Consider the following 17,333-nt stretch of genomic DNA (forward strand, 5'->3'; position numbering starts at 1 on the left):
GCTTTGGAGAGTGCAAAGAAAACATGAAGAATAGAGATAGAACGGGGAAGAAGCAGAGCTGAGCTATGATTGGAATTGAATTTAAACAAATTATTAGTTCGCCTTTAAATATACCACAGCACACGCGAAGCGATACGGTTTAAGTTGAAACTTAAGATTCTCAATTAATTTGATTCACAAGCGAGTAAACACCGGTTTACCAATACTTATAAACGAAATATTTGTATAAACGCAGTGCGCACAAAAAAACACGACCTTAAGAGGAATAGAGAGAAGTGAGCCATTTGCCAGATCTAAAGTTGTAACACATTATTTTCCCTAGTTTGTCCTATATTTAATCCATATTTCCATACTTATTATTAATAGTTATTTCATTGAGTCCTTGGTAATCAATAGCCATGCGAAATTTTGAAATGCATTTCATCCATTTTCAAAAAAGAGATCCTTCTTTCGACTTTTTTATCGTAAATATAGAATAAGAATAGGGTCTTCTATAAATGGGATTTTCATGTTTAGTTTTTATTGTATGTATGATTTCATAAGTAAAGGTCAAATTGAATAACATCACATTTTGACATTAATAGATGGAGTTTTCACTTTTCTTCACTATTGAGAGTAACATCTCAAATGTAACTGGATTTTAATTCTGTTTGCAGAGCATTCAAATTTTATTTATCTTCTAACATGTTTATATTTTTTTTTTTTTTTTTATCAATCAATCAAATCTTTCCGGAGTTATGGACAATAATTAAATTTTATAATGGGACCTTAACTTAATGAAATATTGAGTAGTACAATGTTTGCTTATCCTAGGAAACTAATTTTAACAGTAAACCTTAGCGATAGAATTCAAGTTATTTATTGTCGGGCCCTTTAGTGGGCTTTGTTGGTTTTACAACTGCAGCTCAGTCCCGTTCGTCCGAGTGGCAGAGGTCCAGTGGGTGGGTCCGTTTCAGCCTCCTTGTGGTGTAGCTGTTGTCCAGAAGATTGATGGCCTCAGGGTTAGGATGTCGGTCCAGTCTTTCCAGGTACCTATTGGCGAATCGCTGAACTTCTTCGCTCACGTATGGGACTCTCAGTTGGGCGTGGATTGTCGCATTGTCGTGAAACGGATGAGTTCCAGTTAAAGTTCTTAGGGCCTTGTTTTGGGCGATCTGGATGATCCTTCGGTTGCTTAGACACGCCGTCCCCCATAGCTGGATACCATAGGTCCAGACTGGCTTTACAATGGCCTTGTATATAAGGAGCTTGACTCTTAGCTTCAGCCTGGACCTCCTTCCAATGAGCCAGTTGAGCTGACGCAGCTTGATCTCGATTTGCGTCCGTTTCCGCTGCAGTTGGGTTCTCCAGGTCAGCCTTCTATCCAGGGTCATACCCAGATATTTGGGTGTAGGGCTTGCTGGAATTGGAGTGCCTCCGAGACTGACTCCAGGACAGTCGCCTCTCCTCATTGTAAAAGTCGTTTGGGCTGATTTTTCGTGGTTGACGGCAATGTTCCACCTTCGAAGCCACGGATCAAGGATGTCCAGCATTGGAGAGACGCAGAGGCCTCCTCTAATAAGATTGCAGAGGTCAAAATTGCCATATCGTCTGCATACGTAGCCGCTAGAAGGCCCTCCTCTTCAGCGACAGGCTGTGTCGGCTGTGTATATGGTATACAGAATGGGGCCAAGTACACTGCCCTGCGGTACACCTGCCTTAATGGGCCTATAATCTGACCTTGCGTCTTCACATCTAACCCTAAATGACCTGTCATTCAGGTATGACTTGAGGAAGGCGTAATGCTCATGGGGTACGCTCCTTTTTATTTTCATTAGTAGTCCTGGATGCCAGACCCTGTCAAATGCCTGCTTGACGTTAAGGAAAACTGCGCAACAATATTTCTTCTCATCCAGGCTGTTTAGAATCTTTTGTACAATCCTGTGGCATTGCTCCGGGGTGGCGTGACAACGCCTGAAACCAAATTGATGGTCTGGACTCAAGCCAGCCTCGTCTAATACGGTCTGAAATCTGCGCAGAAATACTCTCTCAAGTAACTTGGATAGTACTGATAATAAGCTTATCGGCCTGTATGAGGCAAGATCAGCTTCAGGCTTTCCTGGCTTCGGAATGAGTATGACCTCCGCCTTTTTCCAGTCAGAGGGGAAGTGGCCGATCTCCAAGCACGCGTTGAATATGCTCGTAAGCCTTTGGATACCTAATGGGAGGAGAAGTTTAATGGCAAGTGCTTCAAGGCCATCCGCACCCGGGGTGTTAAGACCAGCGACCTCCTCTTGAACTTTCTCTTCCGAGACTGGCTCCAATTGACAGAAATCCGTGAAGGGTAGAGTCAGAAACCTCTCAGTCTCAGCTTGGTCCACCTCCGAGCATCTATTGAATGGAGTGAAGGCGTCTTCCAAATGAGCAGCAAATGCGTCCGCCCTCTCCTGATCGGAGCGGCATCACTCACCGTCGCGTTTCCTAACCTGAGCCACCCTTTTCTTTGGATGCTTGATGTGACTTGTCAGTTGCCACAAGTTGTGCTCGGGGTCGCCGGGCTCAACCTGACGTAGGTATTCTTCAAAAGCACAAGTCCGCAACCTCTGGAGCAGCTTCGTGAGTCTTTTGGTCGCACGATTGAGAGCTGTGTAGGTTTCGATGTTGGTACGTGATTTTATCATCCGGGAACTGATGACCTTCTTTTCAACAGGGGTATTAATGTGGAGCTCCACCGCGCTGTGATCCGAAAGGAGATCTGCATTTGACGAGCAGGCAATGAAGTCCCGATGAATTCCGTGGGATATAGCAAAGTCCAGTAGGTCCGGCCGTTTTTGGGGGTCAGTGGGCCAGTACGTAGGCTCTCCGGTTGAATGACAGTTGAAGGCTCTACGCTGAATTCACCTGAATAGCGTAGATCCTTTAGGGTTAGTCACCCTCGAGGCCCACCATGGGTGCTTGGCATTAAAATCACCTGCAAGTATGAATTTGTTGCCCATGTCATTCAGCAGTAAATCAAATTGGTTATCGGACACTCTCTGTCTAGGAGGAATATAAGCGGAACCGATCATAATTTTCCCCCCAAGGGTGGAGACACTGATTTTGGCGCACTGGATCCATTCTTCTTTGATTCTTGCGATCTCGCTGTAGTCAATGCTAGATTTGATTATAATTGCCGCTCCTTCGTGCCCTCTGCCACTGGGATGATTAGCATGAATGATATCGTAGCCGTATAAAGCCAGGAATGATTTGTGTGTAAAGTGGGTTTCTGAAATTACCAAAATGTCAATGCAGCGGGTGTGGATGAAATGCTCCACTTCTAGTCTTTTATTTACTAGGCCGTTCGCGTTCCAGAAGGCTACGTGCAGTCCTACTTGTTGCATATCTGAGTAAGGATGGCGCTCATCATTGTTGTCATACGTTCTAACATCTTATCCAACTCTCTCCAGGAAGCTTTCCACTCTCGACGTAAAGGCTGCCAACTGGTCGGCTTGTGGAATCTCGGGTACTACCGCTTGTTGCTGTTGTGAACGGGCTCCTCCCCTGGCTATATCAGCATAGCTCCTTGATAAGGTGTCCACTGTTGGATAGTGTTGAACGGGTTGGAAAGCTAAACGACGTGGTTGAGCTGGACGTGGATCTTTAGGGGCCATGCTGGCCTTGGCGTTCTTATATGCTGGGCAGCCTTTGTGGGAGGCTTTGTCGATTTTTCCTCCACTCGCTTGTGCTGCGCAACGTCATGAAATTTTCGTGGGGGTTCCACCTTAACCACAGAGTTTATATAATTCTTGTTAAAGTCTTCTATTAAATTGACCATAGGGAATTCGTAACCATTTAATTTAAATTCATTTTTTCCACAATCTATTTGAGCTGAAAGATTTGTTGTTAGATTAAGAATATTTCTTCCAAAAAATCAAAGTAGTTTAAAAATTTTCCGTTTACTTAAATAGAATACATTATTAGGTTTTTAATTATAATTATTCTTAGACTTATACATAAGACAAATACATACATACATGGTATATTATCAATTGTTATTGTTATTGCTGTTATGTTTACTCAGAGGCTTGTGTCTGGTTCAACTATTTCCATTGTTTCTGGTCTATCTATTTCAATAATTATTGTGTTGTCATTGAGATTTTTCAATGACTGTTTAATCCATTTAAAAAATAAACAAGAAAGGAAAGCTAACTTCGGGCGGAGCCGAAGTTAATATTCCCTTGCATTTGAAACCGGATATATTATATATCGCAAAAATCTGATATAGTTGGCCGATCCTTGTGAGAATATCATAAAATAACCAATTTATTACAACACACAACCAAAAAAAGTCCTAAGCTTCTATCTTCAAAAAACCAAAGTTTGTATTTTTACCAAATACCATTTCCGATCGTTCAGTTATATGACAGCTATAAGATATAGTCGGCCGATCCTTATAAAATTCGGTAGGTTGGGTCAGCTAAACAAAAATATAATCTGTACTAAGTTCCAGCTTTCCATCTTCAAAAACACGAAAGTTGGGTCATTTCCGATCGTTCAGTTATATGGCAGCTATAGGATATAGTCGGCCGATCGTTATGAAATTTGGTAGGTCGGATCAACTGACGAAAGAAAGAATCTGTACGAAGTTACTACTTACTATCTTCAAAAACACTGGGAAGTTGGTTCATTTTCGATTGTTCGGTTATATAACAGCTATAGGATGTAATCTGCCGATCCTTATGAAATCTGGTGGGTCGTAATATTTTAATAATTTTAATAATTAGAACTCTTCAACTCTAAAAACACCGAAGTTATAGCATTTCCGATCAATCAGTTATATGGCAGCTATAGGATATAGTCAGCCGATCCCGTTCCGGCTTATATACTGCGTGCAAAGGAAAGAAGGGTGTGTGCAAAGTTTGAAGTTGATAGCTTTAAATCTGAGATATTAGTTCGCGTAGAAACAGACAGACAAACGGACATGCTCATATTAACTCAGGAGGTGATCCTGATGAAGAATATATATACTTTAAAGGGTCGGAGATGCCTCCTTCACTGCGTGGCACACTTTTGGACAAAATTATAATACCCTCTGCAAGGGTAAAAAATCAAAAAGTAAGAATTGAACGTTAAAAGAATATTTATTTCGCGGGCAAATTAAACCAAATGATCCGAAGATAGATCAGTTTATGGTGCTAGGCAGTGACAGAATGTATGTTGCGAAAGTGTGACCCGACTTGCGGAGCTAAAGCTCTTTTAAAATAGCACCGTTGAAGTCGGGTCGAAAAAAAAGAGTCGGCTTGCGACCAACTATAGCAATATGTACAATGCATGTACATATTTAAGCCTAATAAGTAAACTAATCTACAGCGGTTGCTGCCTGACTCGACAATTATTATTATTGAAATTATTTTGTCTTTTTTGATAATTATTTAATATTATTTATTAGAATTTTGGTTTCTGTCCCATTGATTAGTATTAGGCTGATTAATATTAGAATTAGTAGATGGTGAAACTATTGGTTAATTATAATTGTTATTAAATCTTAAGTGTGAATTAGACGTTTCATCGTCATAAAGAACTACTGTCAGAGCTGCTTGTTTTAATTGACTTGAAAAATTAAAGTGTTTCCTGGATTATTTTCCAGACTTCGTTTGTTTATCCAAATTATCAATAAACTTACGAAACTATTTTCATATTTAATTTTATGTAGATCCTTAACCTAAATTAACTAATTAAAAGGGTACTTAATTCCTTCCAATCATGGGTTACATATTAGAGTAAAATCATTCGTGCTAAATATAATATTATAAATAATTGTAAATACATTGTATCACCATCAAATTTGTCGATTTGTTTTAACTACGTGAAGAAATGTTTCGTTTGGATGTGCCTGACTATGAACGCTCTGCGCTCTGAATGGACTTTAGCTACTCGTCCTCGGACCCCAATAAAAGCCTAAAAGTTCCATTCCAAAATATATCGGGAATGAGAACCAAATCCCGGATGGTATTCCTGAATTCTTCTGCCCGCGATTTTGTTGTAATCATTCTTGTGGAAACGTGGCTCAATAACAACTTTAGCTCCTCTGAGTTCTTTGAGCCTAACTTGTACCATGTATTTCGAAAAGACCGAGATGCATTCAGTACCCAGTGTGGGCGAGGAGGTGGTGTGATCATCGCTATCCGTCGATCTCTTTAGGCTACACCACAAAGCCTTCCGGTGGCCGACCCTCTACTGGATCAGCTTGCCGTTTCAATCCAGGGCGTCCATGGCCCGTTCGTCATCAAAAATTTTCAAACAGTCGACTGCTGCTGCTCCGACTAGCGTTGCTTACCGAAAGCAGCAGCAAGGTAAAATGAAAACTTTTTGAACGGAGTCTGCTGCTATTGATTTTCTTTGCATCGGCGATCGTTTTCTGCTTTTGCTTCGACTGCGACTTCGGTTTTTTTTAGAAGCAAAATTACATCAATGGATGATGGAAAAAACGTCGATATATATCCATACTACGCTAAACTGCGTTGGGCGAAAAACAATTCTATTCCAGTGCCATCACGGTCACTGATCATTTTGCTGAAGTATCACTACAAAGCTTAGTGAACCATAAGATTCCTAGGATTATTGAAGCTCATCCAAAAAGTTTTTGAAACCATGTTGACTATAATAATAACACCAAATAAACCGCTACCCACTAATGGGGCTGTGATGGCAGCAGCGGCAATTCTACATACCGGCAAATATTTGATGACTTCGATCTTTCCATCGATAGAACAATATTTTAGTAGCATTGACCGTGCAGAAAAGACCGACAGTTTTATGGAAAAACAATTGACCTTCTTTTACTCGACATTGTCGACCCATTAAGAAACCTTATTTTGCGAAACAGAATCGGCGGACTTGACTCGCAGAAAAAGTAAAAATTTAAGAGCCAAATATCAAATATGTTATTAACATTAGTGAGTATCTTTAGAATATATCATCAACTTCATATGACCATACTTGATGGCAAAACGTTCAGTGTCATATCGGAATCATCTTCTAAGGCTAAAAAGTCTGTAGCGCAACTCCTAAAAATATCGAGTGTGTCTTGCACATTGCATATAGAATTCCTATACAAAAGCTATGCAAGAAATGTGTTTTCTGGTGGATATAACATTTTCTAGCACTGGTATTACGAACAACGGAAACCCGGCAAGACGATTTTTCCAACAACCAAATTTGGGTACTCGTATAACTGGAATAAGATATGAGGCTATGGTTGAATACCCTCGGAGGCATTCGGATCTTACGCATTGAAAACTTTAGAAGTGTTTGTGAAAGCATATCCCTGGTTTACGCCATCTCATGGAGCACATATTATGAGTCATTTTTGCCTTCCGATTGGTATAATGTCCGAGGAAGCCATAAAGCCAGGAAAAAGGATTTTCGAAATATACGGATTATTTCGAAATAATATGGTCCACCCGGGAGAAGATTCGCGACACCCGTTTAGCATTGACACCAACTGTAAAGCACTGCGTTTTCCACCTTTATACAAGCTACCAACAATGCATCTGAAAGCAAATTTTCTGTGAGGCCTGACAATTTTTTGACTTGCTTTTTTTGCAACAATCAAAAATCTTTTTGTAGTCCAATATTTTCAGAAGATGATCTTTGAATCACCAGCGGCGTATCGAACCATTCCTGGTTTTTGTTTTCGTAAAAAAACAATTTTTCTCCCATAGTCTTTCTACTTTACTATAAGCCTACAAGTTAAATTTCGCAGCTTTTTAATTCTTTTCATATTTAATGTTTTTGAGAACAGTACCAACTACAGTGTTTCCCATGGCTAGACAATTCTTGGTTGGGTTCTTGGTAAAAGAATTAACTGAATTCGGGCGGAAACGGTAAGTTCTACTTCACGAACGACAGGTTAATTAACAAGACGTTAATTCGGTCTTACACTTATATTCTAATATAATTATAATATTATAATACGTACCTTAAAGATAATAATAACTTCTAATAAATATTGTATTAAAAGTGAATGCGAACTTGATGGTGGAGACTCTGATAATTTAAGGAGCAGGCTTTAACATCTGCAGGCCACCGAAGTTGGCCGAATTTTTAAATTTTTGTTGCGTCTAAGTAGCTAAGTTATAACAAATAATGCTGGTGTTATTCCAACGAGATCCGTTTTGAAACTTTTTTGTTTCATAAAATTCCTAAAAAACAAACATTCATGAAAATCTCAAATACATATATTTAAAACTACTTGGCAATGCACTGAACGCTGACATGCTATGTGACCCTTTCTTATATCCGATAAGCGCACCACTTATTTATTTGTGTTATGCTGTAGGGGATCGGTTTTGAACAATGCTGGTTATCTTGTATTTCCATGGGGGTGATCCCTTGCAACTCTATCTTTAGAATTCTTTTTTTAAATCGTGTTCAATGCTAGCATAGAAGCTATTGATAGGCTTCACAAGAATTTTGACTCCCGGTGAGTAACATTTGGCACTACTAAAGTAGTTACTCTTCTGCACGCTAGATGGCATTTTCAGTGTATACATACCTGTGGCCCCCTAAATGAGGATGCCACCTGGTTTTGACGCAAGAAGCTTTTATTCTTAATATCGTTAATCTTAAACTCCCATACTTATAGCCGTCAATAAATATCAAAAGTGAAAGGAAAGCTAACATGCAAAATCTGAACTCTCTAACTTTAACCAACCCCAAAGTTATAGCATTTCCGATCAATCAGTTATATGGAAGCTGTAGGAAATGGTCGGCGTGCAAAGAAAAGAAGGGTGTGTGCAAAGTTTCAAGTCGATATCTTCAAAACTGAGAGACTAGTTCGCGTAGAAACAGACAGATAGACAAACGGACATGCTCGTATCAACTCAGGAGGTTATCCTGATAAAGAATATATATACTTTATAGCAGTGTTGCCCAAGCTCTGCATACGGGAAAGCAAACTCCAATACCAATGAAAAATAATCATCAATACATTGATTCGAGAATTTTTTTCACATCCATGTGGGCGCACTAAAAAATGAAATTATAGTAACATTCACAAGGTGTTTAAAAATATCAATATAACAAAAATACATTTTATTACAGCAATTAAAAAACGCCCTACACCAACCACAAAATGCATTCGGATTAGCACGGAGAATAGGGAAAACCCCAAAAATTATTGTAATTGCCCTTTGCCTATGCTGGGACCAACGAAGCTTATGGCGTGAGCAACGTAACCTTATGGCCTGAGCAGTCACACACAACTCCGTATACATGATCATTTGTAAAAACAAATGAGCAGCGAGAGCAATGGGATGAGCAACACTGCTTTATAGGGTCGGAGATGTCTCCTTCACTGCCTTCTCCTTCAAGGGATACTAAATACCTTTACTTTCAAATCTGGAAAGTTGCACTTGCGTCTAATAGACAAAAAGGTAAAAATAGATGAAGCGAATAGGATAAAAATGGTAAAAGGGTTAAAAGTATGTGTTTCGAAAGCCAGGGTTAGGGAAGTCAGGCATTTTAATGCTTATTTTAGTTTAATTTCAACCAAACCTTACATTGTTGATGTCTAGCAACGATCAAAAGAACGAGCGTAAAAGTTCAGTAAACAAAAGAAACGGCTTCTACTATTTCTTTTCAACCCGCGATATCGAAGTGAAAATCCGGGGATTAAGAGCAACCCGGCTCTACTGACCACTGAAACCCAAAGGGCACGGTTTTTCTCACCCGCTCTGCTCACTCCGACTCCCGCGTCATGGAGTTCACAGTTTAAAACCCCCCCCTCCAATATCGAAAACAAATTTCCCACCAACAACAAGCAGTGCTACAAGTTCTGCAACCACTGCAACAACCACTGCAATTCAAAGTACCGCGACGTCAACGACTGCAGCGAGTACAAAAACAACAAATTCGGAAAGTGCCAAAGGGGCCCCGCCACACAGACTGGAATGGATCGCTACATCCAAATTCAGCGAAAGCTTAGCCTGCAGATTAATCCGGAGGCAATAAAACGAAATTTAACCGCGTCTAGAAGATCGGCGAAGAACCAGGGAGATCCAGTAGTAACAGATTTGCCCTACTGGAGGAGGTTGAGGAAAACCAACCAGCGCAAGACACCGCAAAAAAACCCTAGCCCCCTCCAATCTATGTCAGGGAGAAAAGCTCGAGTGCCCTAGTCAACCGAATTGCGGCGTTGATCGGAAATGGTGACAACTTTCTTTTTGTCCCGCTTATCAAAAAGAACATCCATTAAAAAAGTTGCAAGCCGAGACTGAAGAGCACTTTCGAACTATTACACGTACCAACTGAAAAGCAGTAAGGGCCTACAAGTGGTAGATAAGGGAATCGAACCCGATGTTACCGAAGCAAAAATAAAAACCGCCCTTAAAGAAAAAGGCTTTGCCGCCAAGAATGTTATTAACATCCTAAATAAAAATAAAAAGCCACAACCTCTCTTCAAGGTATCTCTTCAAGAAAGCAGGTCGCTGAAGAAGAACGAAGTCCACCCAATTTACAAGCTGCAATGTCTTTTGCATCGGAGAATCACTGTTGAAAAGCCACATAAACGCAACGGTCCAGTGCAATGCACTAATTGCCAAGAGTATGGACACATCAGGTCATACTGCACACTTCGGACTGTCTGTGTATCTCTGCTCAAACAAACAAGGACAGTGCCGTGAAGAAATGTGGAAACTGCGGAGGCAACCATACGGAAAACTATAGGAAAAATCCACAGAATGTGTACATTGCGTCAAAAACTACGCCAGTTGTATTCTTAGCCAAAGCTGCGAGGTGGCACTGCGCCAGCCCCATTCCTGGCCATAAGTTGTTCGAAGAGGTTGAGTGAATCTGTGAAAAATACATTCCCTCGAACTGGCGAAGTTATTGGGTCCAACTTTTCAGTCGACGACATGTTAACGGGTGCTGGTCGCATTGAGTAGTTAAAGACAATTAAGTCTGAAGTAACTCAGGTTTTTCAAAACGCTGGGTTTGAATTGAGCAAGTGATTTTCAAACTCTAGATCCGAGAGCACGGTTAAGCCAGTTACACCTTCGGACTCAAAACTGATTAAAGCATAAGAAATCGCTAGGGTTCCTAAGGAAGATATATTTAAATTTGAAATTGATGCTTTAGTCATGGGTCAAAGGGCGACCAAGCGGAACATTCTTTCGGTGACATCGAAACTTTTTGACCCCCTTGGCTTATTAAGCCTTATACTTATAAAAGGAAAGATCCCATTGCAGGTACTTTGGCTAAATAAGCTAGATTGGGATGAGTCAATTGCACGGCACTTAAAAACAGCGTGAAACAGAATACAAATTGCCTTGTCGCAATAAGAGAAAATCTCAATTCCAAGATTCGCGTTTACCGAGCCGGTGTCACCGATTCAAATTCATGCCTTTTCTGACGCATCGATGAGAACCTATGGGATCTACAGATGGAAGCAAAAATGAATGCGGTCGGATAAACCGCAATCGTCTCTAGCTCATATTTATTGGAAGTGATAGAAGCATATTCCTCTCACCTAAAACTGCTGCGAGGGTTCGTTTATATGTTTCGCTTTATAAGGAAATCGAAAGGATTAGTAGTGAATTCTGATATTGTTCCCTCACCTGTCAAATAGAATTCTGAGGTTCTGAGTCAGGACCCAAGCGACGGCGAGTCGCTTACTCCCGGGCACCTATTGACAGGTGGGCCGCTCATCGCCCTACCAGCACCACGGACCCCGGACCAGCAGGGTCTAACGTGCTTGCGGCGATAGCGGCTTGTTTCGTCAATCAAGCAAACGTATTGGCAGCGATGGTCCCGGGGGTACGTCTTGGGCCTACAGGCGCGGTCGAAGTGGCAGCAGCAAGAGGACGACATCCGGCAGCTCACCGGAAGGGTCGGAGCAACACACGGCGGCGCGGACGGAAGGATCAGGGTCCCCGTCGTCAGGACTAGCTCCGGAGCGGAGTATAGGAGAGCAGTCCACAAGCTGGCGCGGCTGCCCGTTAGTTGAATTCGGATGGAGGCCTGCAATGTGGTCGGGTTTAACGGATTCGTCGTGTTTATATTGAATTTGTAATTAATTAGAATTTGTTGTTATTTTTTTATTTTTAAAATTTTTATTTGTTTGAATTGACCTTGATATATTTGGAAGCCTTAAACTTGAGTTTTGTACTTTTTAGGGAAAAGGACATGTTCGGTCTGGGAAGGGTTGACTCCCAGTCCGATCTTATCTGCCATCAGTGTTGAGAGAACCGGTTTGTCCGTCATGCGGGCGCATAGTCAGTGGAAATTTTCCAGTGCAGGCAATTGCAACATCATACGCATAAGAAATAACTTTGCATCCACCATTGATCCATTGTGCAATGGTTATTAAACACGGCAGGATGTTTTTTAACGCACCTTTTATGTCCAGTAAAGTAATAAAGGCGTATTTCTTTTCACTAAGTGCCTTTTCGACGAGCGTAGTAATCTCATGGAGAGCCATCTGCGTGGATCAGCCCGCGTATAGGAAGGGCTGCGATCCCGAAGTAATTTGTGTCAATGGTAAGATGAATATGGAGGCTAATGAGCCTTTCCTTTTCCTTTCCGATACCTATTGTATCGGCAGAATCTTGTTTTCAAGGATCCAGGGTTCTTGGATGAAAACCGCATCAGTTCCACTCTCGGCGAGGTGGAGAAGAGGCCAGCTGATGCCTTTCGGGTGCTCTTCTTCGGGCGGTTTCTCCAAGTCTGGCTCTTGGACGTCTATCTCTAGCTCGATGCATCCAGTCTTTCTCTTGGCATCCGACTTGTAAACCCGGACCGTAACAAGCTCGTCGCAGTGCCCTCATTTAGCGTAAGAACAACCTGCCTCCGTAATCCTCCACCTTGGCGACTATCACATTTTCAGAATTGCTAGTACGGTGTTAGGGTCGGTGCGCTTTTCGTTGAGTCATACTCGCGCCCTCGGCTTGCTGGGGACCTCGTCCCAGTCAACCGCCTCCAGCTTCGCACCATGGTAGACCTCAGAGGCGGATACAGGTATCTGCCTGTGGGGGGGGGGGGGGGGGGGGGGGGAGTTCATAATTTTTTTTTAAATAGTTATAATTATAAATAATTATAATTAATAATATTTAAATAATTAAATTAATAATAATTATAAATAAGTAGTAGGTGGCAAATAATCAAAAATTATACGCAGTTTCCAACAATAAACAATATAAACAATAAACCTTTTTTCAGAAGCTGGGGGGGGGGGGGCGAGCGCCCCTTTCGCCCCCCCCCCCCCCCTTGTATCCGCCAATGGTAGACCTCTCCAAGTGTAGCTATCATTCTCTTCTACAGGGCTGTTGATCGGGGGCCCGGGCATGCTACCCTGATACCAGCCTGAGTTTTTGCATTTTGGTGGGGTTCCTCCGCTCTTCAGCATCTCCTTTATGAAGCGCCCATGCAGCTCATTGGCTACCTTTCGCCGGAGGTCCGGCAACTTCTTCCGCCAACCGAACGATCGGTTAGTCGTGGAGCGACCACTTCCGTTTCGCAATCTTTGCGATCTCTTTGGTAGAGCTGCCTACTCCAGTCGGCTTCTTCGGCTCTGTTGAGAGCTTCTCCATTTCAGCAACTCCTTGTTCTTTGAGAGCCTTGGAGTTTGACGGGACATTGACCCCATTTCCGGTCTTTTCGAGGAAGTTCCGTTCTCCATTTTGGTTTTTATTTAAGTTGGTTAAATTCATATTTTGGACCCACAAGTAGATGGGACAAAGCCCGCTTGTCAAATTAACCCTGGTCAAAACTAAAGGGCCGGCAGGAAATGTGTGTTCTTCTCCCCGCCCGACTACGTTTAGCCAGCATCCTCGGCAGAGACATTAACGAACCGGCACTTGGTACCAGCCGCCCTCGCGTAAAGAATATAGTCGCTCTACCAACGGTGTACACCAATGGTGTTCAAGGCGCGTAGACCTTGAATTACATGAGTTTTTGAGTGTCCTTGATTAACTTCTAAACCAAAATTCGAATTGGGCTGGTTGAGGTGTTCACTTAAGCATGTATGTAAGTACATATTGTGTACATACAAAATTCTACGCGAAATTCTACGCGAAACAGGTTGAGAATCATTGAGAAGCTTTATAAAAGCTTCCTCCATCAAAAAATATATTTGTTACTCGGCTTGCCCCTGATACTTCAGAGATATATATAAGCCGAGATATCAAAGCCAAAACAAAAGCCGATATAAAGAAGGAGGACATAACTAAAAATAAATATAAATATATAAGGCGCACGTCTTCTCTTAAGATTCGTGTGCCCGCGCTGATGTGCAAGAAAAAAAGTTGTAATCCATTTCCACATGTTAGAACCACTGACCGATTTTCGACCTCTTCTTCATCCACAAATTCACCAAACTAAAATCGTCACTAAAACGTACCTATCAAAATAGTTGGGGCTTACGTAGCAAACTCTCTAAACCAGTGGTGCCCAAGCTCTGCATACGGGGAGAGTGGTGCCAAGCTCTGAGAAAACTCCCATACCAATGCAAAAAATCACCAATACTTTGGTGGAAGACTTTTTTTTCCATCCATGTGGGTACACTGAAGAATAAAATTAAAGTTACATTCTATATTTATTTTGCCCACTGGGCCTTTTTACTTAAATCCGCCACTGTTCGGTAGACTCCCAACTTGCTTCTGAAAAGGGAAAAATTACAAAAGTTTGGTCACTTAGACTTCATTTGGATTGAACTCGTTCTGGCCGCTAAATCTTTATACATTATCTGCTCATACATACCTCCTGCGTCTGAACCGAATACATTCTAGCATAATTTGTGCGCTGTTCAATCCGTTTTTGATCTTATGACCGATTGTGACCACATTGTAGCTCTGGGTGACTTCGACTTCCCAGTACTAAAGAGGTCTAATGTCGATAACTCACCATCTTCATCACTTATCACGCACCATGATTATGGGCATGTTTAACATGTCCCTAGGTCAAATTAAGCATGTTTGAAATTCGTTAGGTCGGCTATTAGATTTATATTTTTTATCTGATCCTGATGGTACCACTTTTTCCAGAGCTCTGCCCCTTTCAACCCCAAAGAATCTATGTCACCCCACGCCTAAGGTTTCAATCGAAACCATTTCTGGTATCGATCACAAGTTTCCACGCGTGGCAAATAAGATTCGCTGTTTCCGTAAAACTGATTTTCAAAAAAGTTCACAAAAAACAAATGGACATATTCGCTTCAACAAATCCTCCTTGGTAAGGTGCCTCAGGAACTTAAACATAATAAAAAAAGGCTCTTACTACAAGCTCGGAAAATTTTACGGTTCATAACGCTGAATGTTATACTAGGTAAAATATAAAATAAACTTAAAACAAATTACAAACAACATAATTCCGTTAAGCAGTTGCCAGAATTTTAACCTTTAGCGTTTGAAGTCACCCGCTCTCTTAGCCACGCAAATTTAAGAAAATACTATTAAACTTAAGAAACACTGCGGTATAATAACTTCGGATGCGGTCGAAGAGAGGTTTTCCATCTCGTTATTAATAAAAAAAAATTTATCTTATTACTATCATTTATATTTATTTTATTTTTAAAATGCAGAAATGTTAGTGTATATGGTAAAATTGATAAAGATATAAGCGACTGGACAAATATTAATGAAGAGGTTGATGTGGTAACACCAATGGTGGTTGCACATCTTCACAAGCTTGGAATCGAACATCTGCAGCTCCCAGACTTGAATGAAACCTTAACAACAGTAAGTTTTTAAAAAAAATTAATTAAATTAAAAAAAGAAAATAAAAAGAAAAAAGAAAAAAAGAAATTTAAAAGAAAAAAAGAAATTGAGGATTAACACGACAATAATCCAGATATGATGTTAATAATTACTGGTATATAGATTCAGAATAGCAGAATTTTTAAAGGCCCAGTTCCTTAAAAAAAACAATAACAATTTAATGCTGTATTCTAGTTTATTAGTTTTTACTCTCAAGCTAAAGCAGAGGTCGGCACGGCCCTATCTCGGGGGCATAGGAAATTTCCCTGCCCGAGCTCTGCCACACACACACAGTATAAATGTGTGAAACGTCATGCTCAAAGCCTACTTTCTGCTATTCGTTACTAACACTAATGCGGTAAAATCATATCAATGTATTGGGGTGCCGACCACTAAGCTAAAGTATAAATAAAGGCTTTACAAAACGAAAAAATAAATGCTTTTCACAAAAAAAGAAACGAGGAAACTGGAAAATAACACAATAAATGATTAGCATGCTTAGCATATGTGAGCTTTTTTACAGTTGTACTACAAGTACAAGTACAAGTTGTACTTGTATATAAGCTATCCACCAAAAGATTTTGGTCAAGAGAGACATATAATCCTGAAGCTCAACATCGGCTATTGCCCAAAGAACAATCACTTGCAATAATAGATAAGCAATATTTATGTTTAGCGTCACCTAAGCGACACTGTTTTGCGCATATGTGTATGTATGCATATGTAATTAATAAAGTAGAGAGAGAATGAAAGTTTCTAATGTAACACCACTAACCATACAGCATATAGACAACCCATTTTATACAACAAAAATAGACGCAGAAATTTCTTGCGACAGGCCCCAGAGGGAATTCTTACTCTCTTTCTTACGCTCATCGTTCGTTCATCTTACGCTCATATTCTCATTGAATGCTTTTGGTTTCTCAGTCTCTGAAAGGAGCGCGATGAAGAAGGTCTGCGCTTGGATTGATCTTTGTATGTATGCGTGCCACACATTCACATACACAGGTGTATGTGTGCGTGCGATTTCGTTTCGAAGGCAGCGCACAAAATTTTGATTTTTCTAAGTTTTCTGGCTTGCTACCATAACAAAATTTGTTTATTCGCTATTTGGTGAAATGACGAAAGAAATTATATTATTTGTTATAGTAAATATTTTAATATTTCAGCATACATGTTACATTTATATAGGAAAAAGATATATAAAATTTTCAAGTCACAGTTTTTCTTACCATACTCCTCCGAAACGGCTATACCGATTGTCATGAAATCTTGTGAGCGTATTGAGTAGGTTTGAGAATCCGCCAACATCTATTTTTCGTCCTCCTAAATCCTGTTCGACATACTGACAAACTCACGCTACCATAGCTTTTTAACTCAATTTAAACCTTGGCAAAATCCTTCATCATTAGATAAATACATTAATTCTATTTATGAGTGTTTTGTACAGTGAGCAATGCCAAGATAACTCAAAGGGGGTGATTTGAGCCGTGATACAAGTATGTAGATCTCGAAACATACAAAATAGAAGATCCGAAAGAAGAACAAATCCGGCAACAAAATACTGTGTACGTGTTAGAGCTGAACCCAAGCTGAAACCAACAAGAACGTTAGCTCAAAGGA

At 40.6% G+C, this 17,333-nt stretch overlaps 1 protein-coding gene across 5 annotated transcripts in view; it reads left to right on the forward strand.

The window, feature by feature from the left end:
• Nucleotides 1-17,333, forward strand: part of LOC108133570 (uncharacterized) — a 265,289-nt gene that overhangs the window by 17,472 nt on the left and 230,484 nt on the right. For all 5 annotated transcript variants that reach the window (XR_006246139.2, XM_070281109.1, XM_070281111.1 and 2 more), the window contains one exon: nt 15,536-15,692. Coding sequence is in view for 4 of the 5 variants with exons in the window: in XM_070281109.1 (XP_070137210.1) it covers nt 15,536-15,692 (157 nt within the window). In the remaining variant the exon portion in view is untranslated. The remainder of the gene's footprint in view (nt 1-15,535; nt 15,693-17,333) is intronic.

Source organism: Drosophila bipectinata, chromosome 3R, assembly GCF_030179905.1.
Source record: "Drosophila bipectinata strain 14024-0381.07 chromosome 3R, DbipHiC1v2, whole genome shotgun sequence".
Taxonomy (NCBI): domain Eukaryota; kingdom Metazoa; phylum Arthropoda; class Insecta; order Diptera; family Drosophilidae; genus Drosophila; species Drosophila bipectinata.